The 26836-nt window shown below is 43.6% G+C and overlaps 1 protein-coding gene and 1 long non-coding RNA gene across 5 annotated transcripts in view; both read left to right on the top strand.

The window, feature by feature from the left end:
* Positions 1-1729, top strand: part of LOC144235235 (uncharacterized) — a 59873-nt gene extending 58144 nt beyond the window's left edge. The window contains exon 2 of the long non-coding RNA XR_013336167.1: positions 1463-1729. This is a non-coding gene — a long non-coding RNA (uncharacterized LOC144235235). The remainder of the gene's footprint in view (positions 1-1462) is intronic.
* A 5157-nt stretch (positions 1730-6886) lies between these two features.
* Positions 6887-26836, top strand: part of SIL1 (SIL1 nucleotide exchange factor) — a 215257-nt gene continuing 195307 nt past the window's right edge. For 2 of the 4 annotated variants that reach the window (XM_077768738.1, XM_077768734.1), the window contains exon 1: positions 6887-6906. In XM_077768738.1, the coding sequence (XP_077624864.1) occupies positions 6905-6906 (2 nt within the window). In that variant the 5' untranslated portion in view covers positions 6887-6904. Of the gene's footprint in view, positions 6907-11107; positions 11216-20374; positions 20469-26836 lie in introns of those variants that run through there. The other 2 variants (XM_077768735.1, XM_077768736.1) reach the window with 2 other exon arrangements.

The raw sequence follows: 26836 nt of genomic DNA, 5'->3' as shown, positions 1-26836 counted from the left end.
GATTTTGATTTGTATTTCCCTGATGATGAGTGATGTTGAGCATTTTTTCAAGTGTCGGTTGGCCATCTGGATGTCCACTTTGGAGAAGTGTCTATTCATGTCTTTTGCCCATTTCTTCACTGGATTGTTTTTTGGGTGTTGAGTTTGATAAGTTCTTTATGGATTTTGGATATTAACCCTTTATCTGATTGTCATTTGCAAATATCTGCTCCCATTCAGTTGGTTGCTTTTAGTTTTGCTGATTGTTTCCTTTTCTGTGCAACAGCTTTTTATTTTGATGAGATCCTGATAGTTCATTTTTGCTTTTTTTTCCTCCTGGCCTCCGGAGATGTGTTGAGTAAGAAGTCGCTGTGGTCAAGGTCAAAAAGGTTTTTGCCTGCTTTCTTCTTGAGGACTTTGATGGCTTTCTATCTACGTTTAGGTCTTTCCTCCATTTTGAGTTTATTTTTGTGTATAGTGTGAGAAAATGGTCCAGATTCATTTTTCTGTATGTCACTGTCCAGTTTTCCCAGTACCATTTGTTGAAGAGACTGTCTTTATTCCATTGGATATTCTTAACTGCTTTGTCAAAGATTAGTTGGCTATACGTTTGTGGATCCATTTCTGGGTTCTCTATCCTTTTCCATTGATCTGAGTGTCTGTTTTTGTACCAGTACCATACTGTCTTGATGATTACAGCTTTGTAATAAAGCTTGAAGTCCAGGACTGTGATGCCTCGAGCTTTGGTTTTCTTTTTCAAGATTGCTTTGGCTCTTTGGGCTCTTTTCTGGTTCCATACAGATTTTAGGATCGTTTGTTCTAGCTCCGTAAAGAATGCTGGTACTATTTTGATAGGGATTGCTATTTATTAATTTATTTATTTAATTAATGTTTATTTATTTTTGAGAAACAGAGCATGAGCAGGAGAGGGGCAGAGAGAGAGAAAGACACAGAATTTGAAGCAGGCTGCAGGCTCTAAGCTGTCAGTAGAGAGCCCGATGTGGGACTTGAACCCATGAACCGTGAGATCATGACCTGGGCCGAAGTTGGACGCTTAACTGACTGAGTCATCCCGGTGTCCCAGGATTGCTATTTATTTTAATGTTTTTATATTTGAGAGAAAGAGAGAGTGAGACAGAGTGCAAGTGGAGGAGAGGCAGAAAGAGAGAGAGACAGAATCTGAAGCAGGCTCCAGGCTCTGAGCTGTCAGCATAGAGCCTGACACAGAGCTCAAACCCACGAGATGTAAGATCATGACCTGAGCCAAAGTTGGATGCTTCATCAACTGAGCCACCCAGGTGCCCCTGGATTGCATACTTTAAAAGGATGTATTTTATAGTATGTGAATTATGTCTCAATTAAAAAAAAATAAGCTAGAAGTAAAATATTTGGGCACATGGCCCAAGCAGGCCAGTGAAAGCCAGTATGAATGAATTCAATCCTCTAGAGCTATGAGGGGACTAAACTAGTTCCTTTTTTGTAGGACTTCAACTGAGAGAATGTAGGCTATGGAGCTGCTGACCTGTAGAGTTTGAGACTGAATCATCCAACCTAGCTGCAAGCAGAGTCAAGAAATGAAGACACATCATGATCTGGTTACACATTGGAGCAAGACTAACTAATCATCCCAGCATGCCTGGGACGTTAGTGGTTTTAGCACTGAAATCCTTGTGTCCATGTTGGTCATCCTCGTTGGAACTCTGAATCAAGTTCTGCTTGAAACTCAGGACTCCACCTGGGGACTTTCTAATTACAAAGGTAAATAAATTCCCTTTTTGTTTTAGCAAGTGTCACAGGTTTGGTTCTCCAGAGGCAGGCACTAAAACAGACTTTAGGGTTCAAGATGTTTATTAGGGAGCAACACCTATGCAAGGAAGAAAACAGAGGGATTAGGTAGAGGAAGAAGTAAAAATGTGGTGCAGTCTCTTGGCCAATCCAGTAGAAAACTCTGGAACTAGAATTGCCGGTCAGAAGCTCCTACACTGAAGCAGAATGGCTGGGCCATTATATTTTTTCTACTCCTTTTCACCTCCAAAGTTCTAGTGAACCTTCAAGTCAGCCTAAATGTTGTCACTTGAGGGAAGCCTTTCCTAAAAGCCTCATTGACATTAAGTCCTATTGTGCTTGGCTCATTTTCTTTATGTGATTATTTGATTAATTATATATTTTTTTGGTTTGTTTTATGTTTTACTTGATTTTTTTTTAGTTTCATGAAGGAGAGGAATGTTCTGGTTAGCTGTTTCTAGGTAACAAGCTACCTAAAATCTTAGTGGTTTAGGGGTGCCTGGGTGGCTCAGTCATTTAAGTGTCCTACTTCGTCCATGATCTCAGTTTGTGAGTTCGAGCCCTGCATCAGGCTCTCTTATGCCAGTGCAGAGCCTTCTTTGGATCCTCTGTCTTCCTCTTTTTCTACCTCTCCCCCACCCCCCTCCTTTGCTTGCATACTTGCATACGTGCAATACACACACATACACACACACACACACACTCTCTCTCTCTCTCTCAAAAATAAACATTAAAAAAAATCTTAATGGTTTAAAACCAGAGTTTAGCAAAGTAGGACCCACATGTCACTACTAGCTCATAGCCTGTGTTTGAAAACTAGAAAAGTATTTTGTTTTTACATTTTTAAAAATCTGTTTGTTTATTTTTGAGAGAGAGAGAAAGAGAGAGAGAGACCATGCACAGGGGAGAGGCAGAAAGAAAGGAAGACAGAGAATCCCAAGAAGGCTCCATGCTGTCAGCACAGAGCCCAATGTGGGACTCAGTCCCATGAACCATGAGATCATGACCTGGGCTGAAATCAAGAGTCAAATAAATACTCAACTGACTGAGCCATCCAGGCACCCCTAGTTTTACATTTTTAAGGGGTTGTTAAAAACAAAACAAAACCATGAGAGCATGTGACAAAGATAGTACATAGTCTGCAAGGCCTAAAATATTTACTATCTGGCCCTTTGTAGGAAAATTTTGCCAACTCATGGATTAAAACAACAGTCATTTTTTTTCAGCTTATGATATCATGTGCCAGGAATTCAGGAAGGGTTTGGTTGGATGATTTTCTGCTCTATGTGATGTTGACTGGGACCTCTCAGTGGCACTTGACTGGATGCTGGTCTGGTCTGAATGGTCTAAGAAGGCTTCATGCACATGTCTGTTATCTTCTCAGGGTGGCTGGAAGGCTAGGCTTAGGTGAGCCCCTCTCCCTGTCCATGCAGTCCCTCTTTCAGGGTGGTTGATTTATTGCAGAACTACTCAGGGCTCTAAGACACCAAAGTGGAAGCTTTCAAAGAGTAGGCTTCAAAGTGGATAGCATCACTTCTTCTGTACTTTATTGGGCAGAGCAATTTTGAGTCAAAGGGAGCCAGCCTAGATTCAAAGGGATGGGATATATACCGTACCTCTCAGTGAGAGGTGTGCAAAGAATTTGAAACCATCTTTAATCTACTTCAACACTAAGTCTGTTCACTTGTTGTTAAGTCTCCAGCTCTTAGCATAGCCCCTAGCACATGAACTCAATAAATTTGTTAACTAATGGAGACACTGTAATGGGTAGAAAATGACCTATTTGTGATATGAAAGTATTAGACTTGGAGCTAGAAAAAAGGGTCTACTTGGACCCTTAGCATCATTCCATTCCACATGCTCCATTTTGTGGTATCTATGGTCCCAGCACTGTGCTACATCTCTCAGAGTATTTGAACTTCATGTTATATCTGTATGTCATAGGATTTCTGTGAAAATTAAATGGCGTACATGAGAAAGTTTTAAAAACTGTAAAGTTCTGTTTAATATTGTTATTATTCTCATTGTTGCCCAGGGTGGGCAGTGGACAAGTCCAGAACCTACAGATTCCCTGTCCTGGAGTAAGGCTCCTCAACCTTTCTCCACTCTCCATTTCTTACAACCCTGCCAGTTACTGAGGAGTAGGCATTAGGAGAATGGAGTAGGGTTCCTATGGCTATGCAATCCAGTTCTAACCAGGGCAGATTTATTTCCCCACAGTAGCTCTAATGATGGTTTGATTGGTCTCATAATTCCATAATGATCTTGGTGCCAATGCCCCCCACTCTGGGTGTCTCTGCAGAGGCGGTGGGGAAATGGGAAGCCACACTAGCTCAACAAATAAGAATGATTAGTTGCATGTGGCCAGCCCCTTGTCGCCTGAGCCGGCCTATTGTGTGCTTCAACATATGGAGCAATAAAGATGCTGCTGAGAAAAACCACATTCAGCTTGCCATTTTCACCCAGCTCAGATAATGCAGTATGCCTTCTCCCGAAGAGCTCCCAAAAACCTCTGTTCCAGAGATGCTCCCATACCTTTCATTTCATATGTGTCTTATTTGTGACAAGAGGAAGGGTTTGTCTGCCTGAGTAATACTCCTTCTTCCACCCTTTCCACAAAAGCTTGTATATAGCCTGGGCATGTTGTATAAGGTATGTGTGGTGTATGTAGGTCTGGGAGTGGAATAATTAGGATTTTAAGTGGGGATATAAAGCAGGATCCATGTGTGTATTTGTGTGTGATTTAACTTTACCCAGCTTCTAGCATCATGTATGTGTAACCAACAGGTATGGAGAAGAATAGTGCTAATAACTAAGATCAATTCAGCACTTACTGTGTCAGGCACTGGGCTGAATGCTTTACATATATTATCTCATTTAATCTCCATAACAATTGTTGAAGGGAATACTAATATTATCTCCATGTTGCAGATAAGGGAACACCCCTGTAAGGTAGGTTAGGGTTAAAGCAACTTGCTTAGCTAGTGAGTAGCAGTCAAGATTTGAGCTGTCCATTTCCAAAGCTGGTTCTAAAACTGCTCCACAGTCCCAAATCCAGGCTCTCTGCTGATAATGATATTGGATTTTTGTTGTTGTTGTTGTTGTTTGATTTTTGTTTTATTTATTTATTTATTTATTTTAAATTTTTTTTAATGTTTTATTTATTTCTAGGAGAGAGAGAGACAGCATGAGCAGGGGAGGGTCAGAGAGAGAGGGAGTGACAGACTCTGAAACAGGCTCCAGGCTCTGAGCTGGCAGTCAGCACAGAGCCTGACGTGGGGCTCGAACCCACGAACCGCGAGATCATGACCTAAGCGAAAGTCGGACGCTCAACCAACTAAGCCACCCAGGCGCCCCTGATTTTTGTTTTAAGTTTATTTATTTTGAGAGAGACAGAGACAGCACAAGTTGGGGAGGGGCAGAGAGAGGGGGAGAGAGAATCTTTAAGCAGGCTCTGTGCTGCCAGTGCAGAGCCTGATGCAGAGCTTGGACCCACGAAGCTGCAAGATCATGACCTGGGCCAAAACCAAGAATTGGATGCTCAACCAACTGACACCCAGGTGTCCCACTGGTATTGAATTTGATGATTGAATGTTCTGAGACATGCCACACAACAAGCCTTATGGTCTACATGTGATCTCCTAAAGCTCTGGTGCTTGGGAACCTTTTTAGGGACAGTGTCAGAGGAGGGAGGAGTTCTCCCCTTATTGACTTGCTGACCCAGGAGTGTGCTAGCATGTGCAGGCATTGCCAGTCACTGTACCTGTTGTGCCCAGGATTCCCCTGTAGCAGACAACATCCCTTCTCCATCTCTCTGCTTGGAGAAGCAGCCCTCACTCTTGTGTAGGGGTAGGCACAGAATGGACCAGGAGAGGGCCCATAGGCCTACAACAGCCCCTCAGTAGCCTTGTTCTTAGGGCTCTTCCAGGTGTGTGTGTTGGGGGTAGGCAGAGACTGCAGTGAACTATTCCAATCAACTTGACTCAGCCCAAATTTGGAACGTAGAGTTAAACTGTATTGGCCAGTCAGATATCTTGATGTAATGCAGACAAGAGCAAGAGGATTGGTCGTCCATGAGAAGGAGAGAGGAGAGCGTAGCCTGTCTTCAGACCACCTTGGTTCCAGCTCTGGCCCCTGTCTGCCTGTCTTTACCAGCCCTTTATCACAGATATGGGAAAACCTGAACTGCTCTGTATGACAAAAGGGTGAGGAATTTGAAGGCTTGAGGGAGAATCCTGGAGAAGGAAATGTAAACTGGCTAACTGGTACCATGCAAGGGAAAGAAAAGATAAAAAATGATCGACGGAGGGATAGAGGTGAGACAGGGACTTGGGAAGAAAGAAGTGCTCAAGTGGGCCTTCAGGTTGTCTGTTGTGGGGTGTGTGGGATTAGTGTCGTCCTCTGTCACCTCTATGATACCTGCAGTAAATTCTGCATTTTACGCTGATGGTTTTGCAGTCATGGGTTCTTGGTGGGGAAATGGAACAAGGTGAGGGACAGCTCACATCTAGATTATACTCCATCTGCTCCCAGTCTGGTTTCCTGAGGGTCTCTGATTTTCAGTATACTTTATATGTGTATGTTTTCATGTTTCACTAGACACATTTAATTGAACAATTAGGTAAGAAATATATTTGTGGTAAAGTGCATATCATTGTGTGATGATGTTCATGTATGTAAATGCAAGATGTTTTAATTTATGTACATGTGTGCTTTGTATGACCCTGGATGTGTAAGCTGTGTGTATGACTGTGGGTGTTTGTGCCAGGGTGTGGGACTTGTGGCTTTTTTCCAGAGGTGGCTGCCATGATATATACCAACCCACATGTTCTTTTTACAACATGATTTCAACTTTTCCCATAGAGAGATGGTCTCTCTTTTCTTCTCTTTAAATGTGGACAGACCTCTCTGACTCTCTCAACCCACAGAATATGGCAGAAATGATGCTATGTCTCTTCTGAAGGTAGATCATAAAAATACCATGCACTTTTATGTTTTGTTCTCTTGGAATGCTCATTGTTGGAAACCAGCTACCAAACTGTGAGGAGGCCAAGCAGCTACTAGAAGCAGCCGCTTGTCAGTGTTCTGGATGACAGTACCAGTTGAGGTTCCAACTGATAGCCAGTATCAACTGCCAGCCATGTGAGTGAGCATCTTGCCTTCATTGAACCATACCAGCTGACAGTATACAGAGCAGGGTTGATTCTTCCCTGCAAAGCCCTACCCAACCTGCTGTATAAATGATTATTGTTTTGGGATGCTTTGTCATACAACAGTGGATAACAGGAACAGGGCTGTACCTTTGCCGTGTGTGTGTGTTCCTGTGATTTGCTGCCCTTGTGGATGCCTCAGGCAGTGCATTTGTGTCAGATGTCTGTGTACCTAAGTGGGTGTGTGGTTGAAGGTGTTTCTGTAGACAGAATCATGGTTCTTGGGGTTTTGCTTTGGCCTCAGTGGGAGCTGTTTGGTAAGAACCCTTTGAAATCTTGACTGTCTTCTAGGTCTCTTCTTTTGAGTGCTTTTCCTTTGAACTAGAGAGGCCTGTTTAGCTGAGAGCAAATGAGGCTTAAATTTACTGACCTTTTCTAGCCAAAGCCCTGTGGAGCTGCCAAGGCCTTCTAGCAGGTGAGAGGCTGCCATACAGAGGCTTCACATCCCTTTTGTAGGGGTATTTTGTTATTTTTCCTTTTCTGCTAATGAGGCCTTCAGAAATTAAACAGAGACAGGGCAAAGCACAGTCACTGGGGTCCTTGAGGTTTCCTGCGGTAGAGATACCTAGAATTCTTGTGTTCTACCAAGGAAGCGGCTTACGTGGGCTCAGATGTACCCAGGTTTCAGTGTAGAGATCATCTGGTTTCCACTGTGCCTTGGCTGCTGCCACCCACTCCATCTGTGTGGGACCCTGGTTCAGATGGCCAGTTCCTCTTGGTCTCCTTGGCAGTGCCCCTCAGCTTCTTGCTTCTTCCATTTTGGCAGCTCTCTTCAGCTTTTTCTGGGAACACTGAGAGCTCTGGTTTCACATTCCTTCCCTCGACTGCCTCTCAGGACCTCTAAAGTACTATTGTCCAATAGAGCTTTCTGTGATGACAGAACTGTTCTATAATCCATGCTGTCTGATACAGTTGACATTATTCTCATGTTTTTGAGCACTTGAAATGAGGCTAGTGTTATTCAGGAACTGAGTTTTACATTTTATTTCATTTTAATTAATTTAAATATAAATACTACATGTGGCTGTCAGCTACCATATTGGGCAGCACAGATCTGGTGGGTTCAAAGAGTTTTGTTTTATATGTAAAATGGGAATAAATGTTGCCCTGTCTCACAGGGCTGTCTGGAGCAAACAAGATGATGAATGGGGAAGAGTTTTACTCACATAAGGGATTTGGAAACAAAGAACAGTGTAAACTGAGTGGGCCTATTCTAGTTCTGTTAATATTCTGTTTTATAGTCCTTGTTGCACTGTGTTGATACGATCTGTTTACATTTCTGTATCTCTTATCTAACTCTGAGCTCTTTGAGGGTAAGAACCCAGTGGTTCTATTTCACAGCTCTATCCCCATAGCTAACAGCTGGCATGTAGCTTGTTTTTCATGTTCAAGTGAGTAAAATGTCTGGAGTCCAGAAGGGATTTCTGGCAGCAGAATTTAAAGTGTATGGTGGGGCGCCTGGGTGGCTCAGTCGGTTAAGCGTCCGACTTCAGCTCAGGTCATGGTCTCACAGTTTGTGGGTTCGAGTCCTGCATCAGGCTCTGGGCTGACAGCTAGCTCAGAGCCTGGAGCCTGCTTCAGATTCTGCATCTCCCTCTCTCTCTGACCCTCCTCTGCTCACACTGTGTCTCTCTCTCTTTCTCCCTCTCTCTCAGAAATAAATAAAAACATTAAAAAAAATAAAGTGTATGGTGAGGGGCACCTGGGTAGCTCAGTCAGTTAAGTGTCTGACCTCGGCTTAGGTCATGATCTAATGGTTCATGCGTCCAAGCCCCGCGCCGGGCTCTGTGCCGGCAGCTGGGAGCCTGGAGCCTCTTTCAGAGTCTGTCTCCCTCTCTCTCTGTCCCTCCCCCACTCGTGCTCTGTCTCTCTCTCTCTAAAATACACAAACATTAAAAAAGAAAAAGAAAATAAGTAAAGTGTGTGGTGAGAGCTGCAGGGGAGGGGTACAGAAAGGAAGAGGAGGCGGGATAGGACAATTTGGTGATGAGACAGAGCTGGGGTTCTTGCTCCCCATGCTCAACATTCTAGGCCAATCCAGAGAGAGCAGGGAGCCAATTCCTGCTGTCAGAAATGCTTTCACACAACTGGGTATCAGGCTTGTGGGAGCTTGACTGAGAAAGGCTGATCAGAGGAGAAATGATCTACTTAACACATTTTGTTGAGGAAGGCTAGATTGATCATCTAAATCTCTTTCCTGTAGGGCTCTGGGGATGGGTGCTGTGGCTTCCTTTGATTGATGGTGGTCAGGTTGACGGTGATTTCTCAGGCTCTCTAGTCTTCAAAGCTTTTGCTCTTCTGGGGAGTGGAAGAGGGATATTAGAAGCTCTCCAACAGAGATGCAAGAAGAGGTGGCTTTTTGTTTGTCATTTACTTATTTAAAAGAAAATGTAAAACTTATTTCTGCTCAATTCCCCAAGAGTAATACAAGGAGACAGAAAAGAGATTTCTGTGATCCCACCACCCACTTGGATTCTTGGACCTCAAATTACCACCTTTACAGTGGTTGTTCTTGTTTGGGGGCCATGAAAGTAGGGGCTGTCTGTTCAGGCCCAGTCCAGCACATTGTTTTTGGCAGCTGAGGAGATGAGCTCAGAGCTAATTCTCCTGGGAAGGAGGTTCTCAGGGTTTTTCAAGGTTTTTTTTTCAAGGTTTTGAGGACTGGGGAGAGTCAGAATTTCCCTTCCCCCCCTTCCCCTACAAGCTGGTTAGATCTCTCCCAAGAAGGAAGCCAGGTTCATATGTGTTGGCAGTTCTGTGTCCAGCTGGACTCTTCTCTTGGTCCATGCATTTATTTATTCATTCTAAGCTTGAGCTTATTCTATTTATAAGCATGATACTCTTGTAGCACTTGATTAGTATCTTTTTATAACATGTGTCAGGCTTGATTGTAATTTATATGTTCATTCTGTGATTTATCACTGATGTAATAGATATTTGTTGAACATTTGTTATTTATCCTCATGGTACTAGGTAGTGACACAAGCTAGAATTATTGCTGGGCTACTCTTGCTAGCTATGGGTATTCCATAGGAAAAGTGAACTGTTTCCTGTCCTTTCCCACCCAGTCCTAAGGGAAGTGTCCTATGTAGAGCTTTCTTAAAAACTGGCACTATTCACTCAACTATTTTCCAGAGGCTTGTTCTCCTTCCTCAGACAAACTGAAGTTTGCTCATAGGTGCAGTCAGTTTTCCATCTGTTTTAAGTAAACATAATCAAGTAAGTATATTAACTACTAGAAGCCCACATTATACCTGAAAAATGGGAGGGGGAACCCCAAAACTTGAGACAGGTTGATTGCTCTTGGGGAATACCTGCCGTTTGCGGGGAAGTCACTGCTTGTTTGGATTGTCCTTTTCTCCACTCCTGATGGACCAGGAATCACTGTGACTGGACTCTCAGGGCCTAAGCGAGCACTCCATTTTACTAGGAAGGTTAAATCACTCTGGTCACAAGGGGAAGGTCTTATCATGGAAAAATAACAGGGCTTGGGGAAGCACTCAGTCTGGCTTACTTTCCCACTTCTTGCCTATATGACTTTGTACAAGTTGAACTTCTTTGAGCCTTAGCTTCCCCAAGTATAAAAAAGTTCTAATCTTACGAAGTTGTGAGAAGTAAATAAATATGCAACACCTGGCACATGTAAGCTATTAAGTGGTCGAGCAGCATTTGCGTTGTAGGTTACTTTGAAAATAATTGGTCATTGTTAATTCACACAGTACGTAAGTGTATAAAGTAGATGATTTGTAGGTGACCTATCTGCACGAATTTTCAAAGGACTATTTAGAGTTTAAGACTCTTGGATTTATCCCAGAAATCCGACTACAAAGAAATTAGACTGTTGGGAAATCAGAGATGAAATTTCGAATCAGGGATGAAATTTTGGTCTAGCTTGGAAGCAAATCCAGCCCCGCGGGTATCGCCTTCAAAAGTCTCTCACTCAGGCGGAGGATTATGGGGAAAAACTGCCCTCATCAGATGCGCGCCAGGAGGCGGGACTTAACAGAAGCGGGGGAGAAAGGCGGGGCTGAAGAGCTTCGAGAACAGGAAAGGGACGGAGGCGGCCACTCGCCGTTCTGGAAGGCAGCAATTGGGCGAGGCAGCGAGCGACGTAATAAGTGCGCGCTCACAGGTTCAGACGGTCGCCGCGGCGTCTGCGCGTGGGGAGCTGGTTGCCGCAGCAGCCGCCTGGAATTGTGGGGATTGTGTCTGCCCCTCGGCTGCCGGTCGGGAAGCCGAAGGTAGGGGCGGTGAGGGCCGCCCGGCCCTGGAGCTGGGCGGGGGACACAGGGCGCTGTCCGAATCTCCTCCCACCAGCGGTCCCGGCGCCTTCCCAGCACTTGTTCCGGGGTCCCCACACATTCCGTCCCTCTCCGCGTCACACACACACATCACGTCCCTCCAAAACGGGACGTCCAAGTGGGCCCTGGCGTCAGCCCAGGAGTCGCCTTTCCTACCTTTTGTGCTCAGAGTCTCCAGTAACTCTTTTTAAGTGCTAGGAAATGAGGCGGTGGGCATTCCAGGATTCGTTTTTGATTCTGCATTTGTTTTAGTTTCCTTTTCTGTTCCGTTTCTCCTACCCTCAGTTTCTACATTAATCGCTCCTTTGAAATTATGGTTCGTGGCAGAGGCCTAGTTGCCCTCCACACGCGTTGCATTTCCACTCCTATCTTGTGTTTTCCTTTTTCCTGGTAGACCGAAGGCTTTCCTTTGAAGTACAGGTTACAGCCCTTGTTTTTCAAATCAACTAGGAGGTTGTGTACATCCCTGGGCTTTAGTCAGTGATTTCCGTTTAAAGTGGAGCATGGGCACCTTCAGTGCTTCCCCGGTGTTTCTGATTCACATGGTCCAGAAATCCTTGCCTTGAGATTCTCCTTTTCAGAAGATTGGAGGGAATCCACTGACATTTGAACCCCTGAAATGGGGTTCTGGAGAGTCAGGAAATGCCTGACATCAGAGAGGCCAGTATGGGGTTTCTTTTCACAGTGGAAGCTAGAGGGCCGGTTGATGTCATTAAAAAAATTAAAAAAAAAAAAAAAAAGCATGTATATTGATCACCAATATGTGGTGGTCAGCTCAATTCAAGCCCATCTGGCTTTCTGACCTCAGTAAAACGAAACCAAACCAAACCACAAACTGCTTTGGAGGATTAAGCCGGAGTGGGTAGGCAGAAGGAGTCCTCCAGGTTTGCTAACAAAAGAAAGTGATATATTTATAAACATTAACAGTGTGTGTTTTGACAGTGTAAAAGATGTTTTGATATATACTGGTGTGTCTTTTTACCTCTCACTGCACCCAAGCTTGCTTGCTTTTCTGGTGAAAGTATAGCCACATTTGGGGATTGGATAGGATTTTGATGGGAGCCGTGGTATGAGGATATTAGGTTTGATGTTTGCATAAATGGATCAATTGAGAATGTAGCCCTTAGGTTTTTAAGAGGGTGTTGCCACACCAGATTTATTTTGGCTTTTTTTGGGTTGTTTAATGAATTTAATCTGCTAATTAATACATGTGTTGTTATGATGAAATTGGCTACAGAAAAGACTTAATGCCCCCATTTTACAGATGGTGGGAATGGGGGATATATTAGTTCAGCTGTGGTAACCCAGAAATGAAAAGTCGCTTTGTTCTTGGATTCCTGTTTTCTTTCCCTTCTGTTAGTCTTTGAAGGCTGTTTATTACTCACTTCTCTGCAGAGGCCAACTTTGAACCGTGGTGTGTTTCACTGACACACAAAAAAGGTTAATTAAGCGAAACTGAAAGGCTACAAAATGGGTTTTATAACAAATGTGCCAGCACTTCATCAGTGAGTGTTGTTCTTTAGAGTGGTATATGTAGGTGTGAGTTGTGGAAGTGTGGCTTTACTTAAGTGGTGTGGTTGCTGTCCAAAGTAGTTTTGAAAATCCATATCTGAAATTGTTTTCAGAGACATTTTTGAACCATGTTAGCAATCAACTTCATTAATACATAATACTACACTTTTTTTTAAAAACCCCAAATGGCATGGTTGAGCAACCTTGTTAGCTGACTTGTCTTCAGATGAGTAAAAAGTTATTTTGAAGTAGATATAATAGATTTTTGGTGTGTGTTGAACATAAGTTTTGAATCTGATTCTATCACTTATTAGCCATATGACCTTGGACAGATCACCTCTTAGGCTCAGTTTTCCACTGCATAAAAATCAGAATATTGGAGCACCTGGCTGTTGCAGTTGGTGGAACTTTTGACACATCTTGGTGCTGTGAGTTCGAGCCCCATGATGTGTGTAGAGAGTACTGTATTTAAAGATAAAATCTTTTTAAAAGATGTGAATACTTACTTGGAGGAGTGATTAAATGAAGTGGAACACATTAAAGACCTAGAAATAACAACTGTTTACACCATCAAAGAATTAAGATTTGCTAGTAATGAGAATATTTTTTGAAGAATGAGTCTAAAGGCAAGTTGTACCTTTTTCCAAATAGGTCTATGCCTTCCAGTTTTCTGCTGATTATCATTGTGGATTAATGCTCTGACTTCATCCTACCTCTTGTCTTCGTTTTCATTCATTTTCTGTCCTTTCCCAAGTGAGTGAAGTTGTGCTGCAGAGGCTGTCTGCCAGTCTCTTGGAGTAAGCCTCTTTTCAGGAGAGCTAATCTGACCATTCTTACAATGCTAGCCCCTTGGTCATGTGTTCCTGGGGATTTTTCACTAGGTTCTTAGATCACGCTCTGTAGCACAGGCATTTCTAACTCCTGGATTTGGTGTCAATTTGGAGACCTGTCCTTGTGAGGCTAATCTTTTCTTTTTCTGAACAAGGATGAATACTTTATCCTTCTCTGAGTCAGCCTTAAGCTGCAAGCCTTAGTTTTTCACAGCACAGAACTTTGTATTTTAATTATATGTGGTCTAAAGAGGCAGTATCCTGCCCTTTTCTTCATTTACTTTGGCCAAGGGCTTCACTGCTGAGTAGAGGAGGAGGAGAATAGCCCCTTGCCATTCAGGTGGGCTTTGAGTAACCCCTGATTCCTAGCATCAGCAGTAATTGAGTTTGCCTTTGGGGCAAAAACCTTGTAAAACATAGAAGCTGCTCAAGACATGTGAAGAATCTCCCAGAATTTTACTGACTTATGAAGGGCTTACATCTGGCATCCTTACTTGTGCTATTTTCCACCTTGGAGACAGAATCCATGAGCAAAACAATTATGTTAAACCCAAACTTGTAGTTCCTTCAGGTTCTACCCGGCAGCACATGGAGTAGGTGTGGTTGTGTTGGTTGGCCAGTCTATCCTTGTTCTACTAACAATGCCTTTGGTTTTGGTGTTTGAGGCATTGAGAAGCATCTTAGTTATGGGCTGCTGTAATGGAACACCATAGATGGGTGGCTTAAACACAAACGTTTATTTCTAGAGATTGTACCTATGAAATCAGGGTGCCGTTATGGTTGGGTTTTTAAAGGAACTGGGTCAGTTCTTCAGACATCTTGTCAACCTTTTGTTCCTTATCACTTTTTGAGATTTTTTTCCCCNCGCCATGGAATTTTAATACCACAGATATACTATGTATCCATTTATGTACTGTGGCTCTTTGGAGGACCATAAACTTATACTATCTAGGAATTTTCTAACTCAAGAATCAATCCCCCCCCAACCTTGTAGGGGGGTGACATTGTCTCATTAAAAATGTATGGTCTAAAACAGCCACCAAGGCAGGTTTTAGATCTAGAAGACCAGGTATTACCATACCAACCCATGCTAGTGAAAGGGGGAGAACTTTTCTCATCCATTCTTGATATGAGCTTTATAAGATAGTTGGTATTATCCCCATTTTACAGATGAAGAAATAAGCTCAGTGAGCTTAAGTAATTTGACTAAGGTCAAAAAGTTTGTTGACATTAAAACCCATTTTGACTCCAAAGTGATTGCTCTTGGACTGTGCTACTCTCTTCTCACCAGGAGTCTGTTGTCATCGGCAGGACATTTGACCATTCACCTTCTTTTCACAAGGCCCTCCTAGATGCCAGGCACAATTGAAGATGTTGAGGACACTAAAGTGAGAAAGAGTTCCTGCTATTGAAGAGCTCATTGAGTTTTCCCAGGGGGGATGCCTTAACTTAGACTGTCACTGAATCTGGTTTTACTTCTTGTGAGATGACTGGCGATAGTTAAGGGCTTTCATCGAAAGATTTGAGCTAGTTGGCCTTTAGGAGGGTCTAAGCTGTGAATATGTCCCTCCTAGTTCCATCTGCCAACCAGCTAAACTGTTTCTAATCACTGAGCCTGTTGTGTAAAGTATGTAACAGGCTCAGGAAACTCCTTGGCCATTAGATGCTTGTAAACATGAGGATTAGTAAGAATGCCATTTCTATTTTTCTTACTGTTAATTGCTAATAATTTAGGGCAGAAGTTGTTTTGTCCCTTTCTGAAGTTATTCCATATTGTCTGGTTTAAAACCTAATGCCGTTATGGGGCACCTGGGTGGCTCAGTTGGATAAACGTCTGACTTCGGCTCAGGTCATGACCTCGCAGTTCATGGGTTCGAGCCCCACATCGGGCTCTGTGCTGACAGCTAGCTCAGAGCCTGGAGCCTGCTTCAGATTCTGTGTCTCCATCTCTCTCTGACCCTCTCCTGCTCATACTGTCTCTCTCTCTCTCTCAGAAATAAATAAAAACATTAAAAAAAAAAACCCTAATGCCATTAAGAGAATTGGAGAAGAAATGGAATATGTGTGGAAGTGGAAGGAGGAATAATTTTTCCTGGATTTCTTCAAAAGGGCTGGAATTAAGTTTAGTCTTTACTTTTTTTCTTTTCCTCCAAATCTTGGACTTTTGAGGTGTTCCATTTACCATCTGTTCCTCTGTTGCCTCTTTGGCCTTCTTGTTTCACAGCTGTGCCTGCTGTGTTGGCTCAGGTGTTCCTGTACCAGAAGTCAGAGCCTTTGGGTAGTGTCTGATGTTTAGCCCATGTTGCAGGCGTATCCACAGAAAAATCGGAGGGGGTGTGTTTCTGAGGTCTATTTGCTGGCTGTGTCTTGACTGAGGGTGTTGTTGTGCCTTTTAATTACCACTTATCATTCCAGGCAGAGGAATATCACAGCAGTCAGTGAACTGATCCATGTCTAGCTACTGGCCTTTCTGCAAGTAGTGTGCCTCTTCTGTCTTATGACAGGGAGGAGTTCTAGAAACTAAAAGAAGACTCACAGATGCATGTCATAGGTCATGTGAGGAAGGCTCATACCAGTGGACTTTTAAATGGGCATTTCTTTATGTCTGGGCATAGTTTCATGCTTTTGCCTCTCTCTTTTCTGTGTGGCTCCCAAGGGGTCATCTGACCAAAGGGGTCAGCAGCCATCTGACCAAATCAGGAAAACTAGCAGGCTTCAGTTCACTGGAAGTAACATAAAGTAGGACAGTCAATACAGACAACATTGATTGGCCACACTTTGAATCCAGTGGGTGGTAGACATTGGAAGCTTAAGGGGCAAGCTCCTAAGCAAGGTATTTAAGATTGATTTTTGTGACTCCCCCCATCTCTAGTCATGGGGAATTGGCTTTGATTGTATTCATGAAGCACAGTCTCTGTCCTTGGGCCCAGCTGCTCAAGTCTGAAATCATGGTGTTTATGGGTTGCAAGAGATCATTCTAGAGGTCTTTATATCAATTTTATTGGAAACCTCAGAGCTGGGTCTGGCTCAGATCCAAGGAATGGCTGTTGGTGGTTTGTTAGTCGAGTGAAGGGTCAGGAGATAGCCTTCTGGTTCTGTCTTCTTCCAGTGGTTGAGTTTTGTATTTGAAGGGTTCTTATCTTAATGATGACAAAACTGAGCTCCAGAGAAGTGAAATGGGCTATATACCTTTTTTAGGGCCATCAGCATATTACTGGCAGAGCTGAGACTCAAGCCAGAGGGTTCACAGAGGGTGGCCATAGAAGTTGTTAAAATTATTTAGAGTCTTATAAAGATGCAAGATGCTGTTGCAGTTAGCAATCTCCAGGGAGCAGGGAGAAATCTCCAGGGAAGGAGAAGGCCACCTCTGCTGACTGGCTTATTCCTTGTCTTAGAACCCTCACTGGTGAGGTTTTTGGCTGTCATGCTGATTTCTTTCCTATTCATTTTCAAGTGTGTTTTCTGTTGATCTTACCCCAGAGGAAATAGATTTGAAGCTTCCCCCTATTTCTGCACCAAAGAACAAGTGCTCAGGCCAGGCTGCTCTGAGTATGTTCTTAAAGAATGGGGCCAGTGTACCAGTGGACCTTATCTGGTCTTATCAAAGTAAACCTGTAATACATCACTAAAAGAAAAAGAGTGAGGGAGTGAACAATATGTCAGAGTGGTTTAAAAACATTCTGGAATCCGCTCACTTGGTTTCATATTCTGCTGTTTACTTACTATCTGTCAGATCATGGATAAGTTATTTATTTTCTCTAAACCTTAATTTCGTTTTCTGTAGAATGGGAATGGTAATAGCTACTCTTTTTTTTTTTTTTTAATGTTTTATTTATTTCTAGGAGAGAGAGAGAGAGACAGCGTGAGCAGGGGAGGGTCAGAGAGAGAGGGAGTCACAGACCGAAACAGGCTCCAGGCTCTGAGCTGGCAGTCAGCACAGAGCCCGACGCGGGGCTCGAACCCACGAACCGCGAGATCATGACCTAAGCGAAAGTCAGACGCTTAACCGACTAAACCACCCAGGCGCCCCGGTAATAGCTACTCTTGAAGCTGTCTTGAGAATTAATTGAGAGAATACAAATGGAAAGTGCCTTCTCTGTCACAGTCTAAGTGCTTTGTATTTTCAGTCATGTCAGCAACTGTAATTTCTATTTCCTGACCCAAGCCTTGGTTACAGGATAAGTTAGGTTGACTAAACAAGTTTTATCTTAACCATCACATCATTGTCTGTCTCATTTGTTGGCTTATTATTCCTATCAGTAGTCATAGCTAGCTCTTGCTCAGTAACTAAAAGTCATGAATAGCAAGGAACTTTGAAGCTTCTCGGCCATCTTCTTCCTTATTTGGCTTAGTTCTCACCTTTCTGGGACTGTTTTTACCTGGCTGCTCTGGCCAGTGGGCCTTGCTTCCTGGCCAGTGTCTGATACGGGGATGTTAATGGAGCAGGGGTGGCTGTCCAGAGTCTGCCTGGGGCTCTCTGATAATATGTTCTCCTTGTCTCTTGCCTTCTCCTCAGCCAGACATGAAGCAATTAGCTTGTTACGGGAACTTTGACCTCTGTCACAGCTTTCTTCTGATTTGTATGCCCATTTCTGGTCCTTGTGCAAAGTCAGGGAGGCATAGTCAAATACAGTGACCTGGATTTAGTGCCCAAGTTGACTCTCTTTGAGATTGACAACTGGTTCAGTGTAGCAGTGGGGATGGGAGTGGGGAAAAAGCCCTGGAAGCTACTCCCCGTCTTTTTATTGATCTCAAGCTGATTTTTAAACAAAAGCTAAGTATCATAAGTATAGATTGTGCCTTATGTCTCTGAATGAAACAAATAGGCTAAAAACTTATGATTTGTGGGGAAAGAGCAGTCTGAATTGGTTAAAAAAAGAGAAAATTTTAAGAGTCTTTTCAGAGAAATGCTTTTGTTTTAGATTTTTTGGCAAGCCTCTGTAGTATCTTTCTGAAGGAGTCTTATTGGTTCCCCTGTTTCCTGTAACTGCTTCTGAGTTCTTATGGGTGCCTTCTTCTATACCTATTTTGGTTTCCTTTAGGACACTGTGTACCAATGCCCCTTGGGGTATTCCTAAATATAGTGTTGATTGGAGAAGAGTCATGCTAAGAAGCCTTCAGTGGCACTACCTGACTGCAGCTGAATAAATTCCAAATGTGTCAGTTGTCCTGATGTTTCATGCCTATCATGGTGTATCCCCTTCCTACCACTTTAATTATATCCTCCACCATTGCTCACGTGTACCCTTTGCCCTTGGTAAACTGGTCCAGGTGGTTCTCTAAACATGGCTCCTTTTAGGGTCTCCGCCAGTGCTTTTGCCCAGAGTCCCCTCTCCTTAGTTTCCTACTTAGGCTGCACAGCTTCCTTCTTCAGTGAGCCTTTTGTGATACCTCCTCATCTGTATCCCCATAGCAACACTTTGATTATAGAATTTAGCATACTTTATCCTGGTTATTTTGTCTCTTATTATATGAGTTTCTCAAGGACATGGACTCTGGTTATTTTGTAGCTCCAGCATAATGCTGAGTATAACATGGGCATCTATAAATGCTAGCCAAATGAAGGGATACATGAAAGTCTGAGAAATGGTAACAGTCCTGTTCAGTTCTCACTTCTTTGCTGAAGCATTCCTTGAACCCTAGTCCCAGTGACTCTGGCATAATCAACTCCCAGAGCCTTTTGTGGAAATCTTATCTTCCCACCTGGTTTAGAAATTCCTGGGTAGGGGCAGAAAATGCATCCCTCATTCCTTTTTGTGTACCAGCCCCCAGCACAGTTACTGGCATGTGGAGGATGTTTAATAAGTGCTTGTGAATGAGAGAGTCCTGCTCTTTGTCAGCTGATGTGCCTACCAGTTGATCAGCCTCCTCTGTCAATCACTGGCCAGGGGTCTCCAACTCAAAGGTTTTTTTCAGAGCCAGGTAGGGAACATTCAGTGTGAGCAACATGGGATGGTATGCCTGTGTCAAACTGGAGTGTTGATGTGTACCATGGGGGGCAGCTGCTTGCTACTCAGCCTGTTGTCATAAGTGAGTGTGGCTCTAGTGTTATCATCTCCTATTATAAGACAAACCAGAAATCCAGATTTTTATGTGAGATCCCCAGGGAATACCAAAGAACATCTCTGGTCTAGATTTGACATTGAGGCTACCCATTTGTGATATATTTCAGTTCCTTATAGAAGAAGAAAGGGAGCGAAAGATAGAACCTGAAAGCTTTTGAGGGAGTTTTGTTGAAAGCCTAGCTTTGGTTGAGAGTGTCCTGTAATTTTCTGTGGGTAGTGACTTAGTCTTTTGAGTCAAGTCCTGCAGAGACCACCTGTCTTTTGCTTCATCCTCCCTTGCATTCTGTCCTTAGAAAGTTGATGACCTAGAGACTTAGATGATTTTTGTCCTTTTGCCCAGCCTCTGCTGAGGCAAGTTTGATGGTTGTTCTTGTTTCTGTCTCCTTCTAAGGGCTTGGTGGTCGGCCTGGTATAGACTGAGTTCCCAGAGATCATTCCTGTTAATGGCTTCTCTGAGGAGGAGTTCGGGTGAACTGGCAGACATGGAAGGGAAGTATATATTGTACAAAATTATTGCCTAGATGTGGTTAGTCAAGGGGCAACGCAGCGTAATAGCCAGGAGGAAATTGGTACCTCCATGGAGGCTTTTGCAGGACAATATCTTACCCACTCGCTGCCCTGTTCTTTTCATAGTCCCTAACAGCCTCTTGCAGAGCTTATTTGCTTGGCAAATTTACCTTTTAGGCCTGAAAGTGTTGCCACCAGCCTATCTCCATCTGAGGCTGAAATAAGCTGATGGGATTACCTCTGGAAGAATACATGAGAAACAAAGAGTGGTTGTCTTTGGTGAGTGGCCCTGAGTGGCTGGGCAATGAGGGGAGGAGGGAAACTTACTTTTCACTGTATATAAGCTTTGTGCATATATTGTTAGTTTTTTTAGCGAGAAAGCCTGCATGTGCAGAAAGTGCAGAGGGAGAGAATTTTAAGCACAGTTCTTGCTCAGTGAGGAGCCTGATGTGGGGTTTGATCTCACAACCCAGAAATCATGACCTGAGCTGAAATCAAGGGTCTGGATGCTTAACCAGCTGAGCCACCCAGAGGTCTCTGTTTGTAATTTTTCAGATATCACTGGGCAGACCCAGGTGTAGTCTCCTGTTAACATTTCACTCTGCCCTCACTGTCATTCTCCATAAACACCTAGAACCAGTTACTGTAGACTGTCCTTTGGAGGTGACATCCTTGATCTTTGTTTCACAGAAGTGTCTTGGGCTTTCTCAACCAGAAGTTTTTGGAATAACAAGCCCAAAGTATGCTCAACATTTTACTGTTTTTAAAGGGCTTTCAAATATTAAAAAAAATTTTTTTAAACGTTTTATTTATTTCTGACAGAGAGAGACATAGCGTGAGCAGGGGAGGGTCAGAGAGAGAGGGAGACACAGAATCTGAAGCACTCTCCAGGCTCTGAGCTAGCTGTCAGCACAGAGCCTGATGTGGGGCTTGAACCCATGAACCGTGAGATCATGACCTGAGCCGAGGTCGGCTTAACCTACTGAGCCACCCAGGTGCCCCACAAATATATTCTTTAGAATAAAGTTTGTTTATTATTTCTGAGGAGAGAGAGCATGTGTGTGCACACACAAATGGGGGAGGGGCAGAGAGAGTGGGAGACATAGAATGTGAAAGCAGGCTCTAGGTTCTGAGCTGTCAGCACAGAGCCTGAGGTCAGGCTAGAACTCCTGAACCTGAGATCATGACCTGAGTGGAAGTCCGATGCTTAACTGACCTGTACAACATCCCCATTTTATAGAGGTGAAGAATTGAGGTTTGGAGAGTCTGAATTACTTACTGAGGGTCCTCCTTCTTGTCAGGGTAGGGCTCTGACTAATCCAGGTAGCCTTCATGTTCCTGCCCCTTGCTCTTCGTTCTTATGTCAGTGAGGTAGTCATCCCTTTTTGGAATTCTCTTAGAGGTTGCCAGAACTGTGTCAGTTGGGGTCTTCCCCCTTAGAACTCTCTGGAAAAAGTGGTCAGTAGCAGGTTTCTCCATTTTCTAGTTAGGGTAAGCTAAGGCTCCACTGGGGCCATATCTTTTAGGGAAGCCTGAATTAGCAAAGCTTGAATCTTCTCTGAGTATTATTGCTGCTGTTAAGCAGAGGGCTTTGTTTCCAGGTTACAAATCTTTTTAGCAAAGAAGTAAAGTAAAGGTGGAATAGAACTGGAAGGACTCGTGTTGTTCTTGGATATAATTTAATGCTCCATATCCCGGAGAGAGTAAACATTGTAAAGTGTGCAAGATAGGTTTGGATTAATATCCTGACAACATATGGCTTGGCATGTAGGGCACTCCTGGGAGACCCTTCTCACCAGGCTTAGCCTGCTTTTGCCGGGTGGCCCCTTCCCAGAGGTCTTCCCAGCAGCTGTTATGCACCTGGGTGACTCATCAGCTTTCCTAAGGTCATGGGAAAAAAACCAATGTTAACTGTTAAAAGCCTTCATATAGGAGGTGAAATAAACAGGCAGTCCTGAGAGACCAGTGTGTTTTAGTACTACTTAGCTTCCCCTGCGTTTGTCCTGGGTAATCACTTCCGTTAGAAACACTGGCTGATTGTCACTGCTGGTCTCTTCAGAATACAGCAGTGAAAATCACCTTGCCCTTTCTACTCTGCTGCCCCTGAAGTCATAGGTGTATAAGGTCTCTGAAAGCTCTAGATAGGCAGTGGGCAACATGGAGGGAAGGCTCAGTTGCTTCTAAAGACCAAGCAGAAATCTTTGACTTTTTACTTTATCTATTTCTACTTAAATCAGAATTAGGTTACCTGCAAAGAGGATTCTGTGTATTACTGACAGCTCAGAGTAGAAGAGGCTCTTGGTACCTCTTTTGCAGTCTCTCAAGGGAACTTATTGTGGGCATGTAGAGATCATGCTCGGGTTGTCTTTTCCTCCCCCAACCCTGAGGTGCACTATACCAAGAGAGTTGCCCCAGAGAGAGGTACAGGGTGTTGCTGGCTGGCAGCTTTGTGAGTTTGGAACCTCAGTCAGTTCACCCAGGTTTAAGTTCCAGTGGGCTCTCTGAAGCACATGAAATTGATGAGACCATAAAGGTACAGTTCTGGTTAACTAACTCTAAGAAACTTGTCTAGTAAGCTGATATGTGTGAATAGGTAGGAACATTGTTTCCTCTATAGATAAGGTTAGCTGGGAAGCCACCTCACCCCTAGAGGAAGTCAGGGTGAAATATGGTGGAAAATTTTGGCCATTGCCATCAGATATAACCAGATTTAACCATGTATTAGCTATGAGACTTCAGAGGAGTTATTTAATCTCTCTCTTCCTATGTCTTCATCTGTAAAGTTCCTTGGAGTTTTCAGATATGCACACAGTATCCATTCAGTATATGTTTTGTACCTGTACCATTTAATCACCTTTTTCCTCTACTCACAGCCTTATACTTTTAGAGCTATTTTTGTATCCTGGCTGAAATATGCCAGTTACTCTGTTAGGGCACTAGAAATGTGTATTTGAGAGAGACTCTGTTTAATTCTCTGGGTACCTTTTTGTGTATTCTTTGCAGACCACAGCCCTTCTTTTACCACAGGTTACGGTAGGAACAATTAGATTCTAGCTCTCATCACTTGGTTCCAGCCTAAGGAGTCTTTGTGGTTATTGTTCAATCTACAGTTCTTTACTAAGACCCACTGTGTGTCACTTACTGCTTGGCCATGGAAATTTAGTGGTGAGTGAGACAGATCTGGTCCCTGACCATAGTAATATCTCTCTAAACCTCTCCTTAGATGGGTTACTTCTTTGGGTGGCTAGTCTTGTTCATTGTTTGTTGATTCATACTAATTTGCTTCTGAGAGCGTAATCTTCTCCCTAGACCTAGGGGACAGTGCCCCTTTGTGCTGCCTGGGCCTTGCCTGCTGGCTTGCTTCTCTCAAACAATGAGAGCAGCGTGCTGAGGCTGAAGGAGAAAGCCCCGCAGGCTACTACTGCCTCGGCCACACATGTCCCAAGAGCCTGTACTTGGCACTCTTGAATGTTCCTTTTCTCCTTGCACATAGATTATAGTGTTCACTGGTAATTTAAATTCAAAAAACCTTCCGCCCCCTCTCCGCCTTAAAAAAAAAAAAGGCTCTGTGTATTACAGGGTAGAGAACAAAGCAGGCCAGCCCTGGTTTCCTGGTGGGGTTTGTTTTATCAAGTGTATTTTTATGTAGCCTCACCATGGGTTACCTTTAGTGTAATAAGACTAATGTGTAATTCAGGCCTATTGACGATCTGCCGTCATAGAATCTCAAATCTTTCTCTACCTTGTTTTTCATAGTGTGATAGATTTAGGGGTTTGGCTGACAGGAAGTTGGACTTGATTCTTCACTTTGGACTCCAGACTGTATTCTAGCCTCTAATGGGCTCTGCATAAAGAAGGGCCAGCAGCCAGGTTGATGGATTTCTCAGCTTCAAAATAGGGGCCTGAAGATAGCCCTCTCTTCCCTCCTACTTCTCTCTTGTGAGTTTTACCAGCTAAGAAGTGTGTGTGGGGAAGCTGGCAGAATTGCTCTCTGAGAACCATTTATTTGAGAACTCCCAGCAGAGAATTGCATTTGCCTCTGCTTTTCATGCTGTGGTGGTTGGCCTTGTGATTTGGTACTGCTTGTCCCTGCGTAATACAGAGGCCTGTGTGTGACTCCTGTAGCCCTATTGGGGTTTTCAATGATAAATTGCTGGCTGGCTGGTCTTTCCCCGTAATTCTGTCACTTTCTCAGGAGCAAGGGTGTGTGCCAACATTTAGGGACCTGTTTGAGCCTCTCTGTCTGGCATGGTGGTTGAGCCCAGAGGAGCCGTGTTTCCCACTGCTGCTTGGGCTGGACATTTGCTGTAGTTGGATTTAGCTTTAACCATCACACTAGAGGCTTGATTGGAAAGAAGAGAGCACTGCATAATTATTGCTTATGTACCAGTTAAACCTATCAGCCAACAGATGTCAAGTGCAGGAAAAAGGTGCAATAATGTTATTATAATGGCATAATAGTTATCATTATAATAATCAGCTGGCATAGCTTTTGATAAGAGGCAGATCCTGAAATCAGTGCAGGGGGAATGGTTTACCTTGAACTATACCACAGTGAAGGGGTACTTAACCTTGTAGGAAATGCTGTGTGGATGTATATGATTCAGGTATGGTGTCACTGCCCTTTCTGCCTAGCTTGATGAGGTGTGAAGACTTTGGTGGGGCTTGTCTGCCCTGCAGTTACTATCTTCTTTCTCATGGTGCTGTGGAACACACGCCACCCTTTGGTTTAAGGTGCGCTGGGTTGCAGGATTACCATCCCAAGCACCCAGTGCCAGTGGGTTCTCAGAAAGGTGGAGATTAAATCCCTGTGGGGCCATTTGGAATTTTCAGAAAATCCAGCCTCATCCCTGTAGCTACAGATGATGAATTCCCCTCCCTGTAGCAAACTGCTCTGTACCTAGGGCATGGTGGTGGACCTCAGTTATGTACTTGCTTATTGTGGCAGGTAGGAGTGCTCATGGAAGACAGCTTTTACTTACCCAGGGAGCTCTTTGGAACTATATTCCCATTCTGGTTAGGAAGGTGGTGGTGAAGGGTTGACGAGCAGAGCTGGGTTCATGGGTGACCCACAAAGGCACCTCTGGGGTAGGAGAAGAGTCTTTGGATTCAGGCCAACTTGAGTTGTTGACTCCTGACCTTGTCGTTCACCAGCTGTTGGACAATCTTGCTGATCCTCAGCTGCCCCTCTGTGTATGTGCTCATTTATTTCTCATTGTTTTCCCTACCAGCCCTGTCTCCGAGGTACTTGTCTCTAAGCAGTTATTAGTAAATGCTTCTACTTCTCCTACCCATCCTGCCCACTTCTCCTAAAGAATAGAAGAGCAAGGACAAGGCACTCCGGCTTCCATAGGGAATTTTGGCTTTAATTTGAAATTCATGTGAGCTTTTTGAGGCTCTGGTGGTGTTTTTCGGAGCCATAATAGACTTTCTCTGAAGCTGCCTCATCAGGGAGACTTTGATATTTAATGTTGGGCACCTCTCCACCTTATCCAAGGTCTGAAAGGTGGTGTTTAAAATCCCACTCAGTGATTTTTTGCCTCCGCTCCTTGTGGCCTTTTCCCCTCTCCTTTTTCATTTGGGTGGGTGACTTGGGGACATTGCCTGCCCTGAGGAACATTTGTTTCTTGAAGAAGCTGTTAGTTGTTTGGCTTAGTCTCTTTACTGATAAGAGGTTTTTGTGTTTCTGTCTGTCTCGGCCTTTGCTGTGGACTTTTACTTTGGAAGTCTAGAGTGCTCAGACAAGGTGATATCTTTTTAGACTATTTTTGGCTATAGGCCAGCTTATCACTATGGCTACCACCTGCCTGAAGGATGGCAGAACATAGGCAGTAACTTCTATCAGAAATTTGGGAAAGAGGAGGGCAAAGGGGAAAGAATAGTTTAGCTTAAGGTCACATGGGGAGAACAGCTTTTCTAAGCAGAACCATTTGATTTGGACAGAACCTCATTTCCCTTCTCTCTAGAATTTTGTTCTTTCAGTCAACAGACAGATGGGGAACATTTATTACATTGCAGACATTATGGAAAGCCCTGAGAGACAGTCCTGACCAAGTCATACACACTTCCTGCTTAGAGTGTATTGATGAATATAGACATTAATAAAATTATAATCACATACATAAATGTAAAATTACAATTGTAATAAGTGCACTGAAAGGACAGAATGTGATACCATGAGAAATGGAACTTGTTCCTGAGGTTGAGAGGCTATCAGGGAAGGCTTCCTTGAGGAAGTGAGGTTTTGTTTAAATTGTAAAGAACAAGTACAAGTAGGTGTTTGCTCAAAAACCGGACATGAGGTTGAAGAGTGTTTTAGGCTGAGGGCCTACTTTTACAAAGGCTCCAGAGTAGGGTTGAAGGGGCAAAGAAGTGTCTTCTGTGAGGTACTGAAATAGTGTGGTCAGAGCACAGAAAGTGAGAGGAGATCGGATATATAATGAGCCTGGAGGAATTGGTGAGGGCAGGCCTGGTCAGCTGTGGTAAGGCTTTTGTATTTACCTGGAGAGTAGGGAAACCTTTGGAAGGTTGTTAGTCATGATGGTGAGATGATTGGATTTGCAGTTGAACACATCACTCTTGTCAGTAGTTGGATGGATTTTGATGAGGGAGTTGAGAATGAAGATCAGAAAAGAAGCATTACGGGG

This window comes from Crocuta crocuta, unplaced genomic scaffold (assembly GCF_008692635.1).
Source record: "Crocuta crocuta isolate KB4526 unplaced genomic scaffold, BGI_CrCroc_1.0 scaffold64, whole genome shotgun sequence".
Lineage (NCBI taxonomy): Eukaryota > Metazoa > Chordata > Mammalia > Carnivora > Hyaenidae > Crocuta > Crocuta crocuta.
Note: the sequence above shows the minus strand (reverse complement) of the source record. Positions and strands in the feature narration are given on the sequence as shown.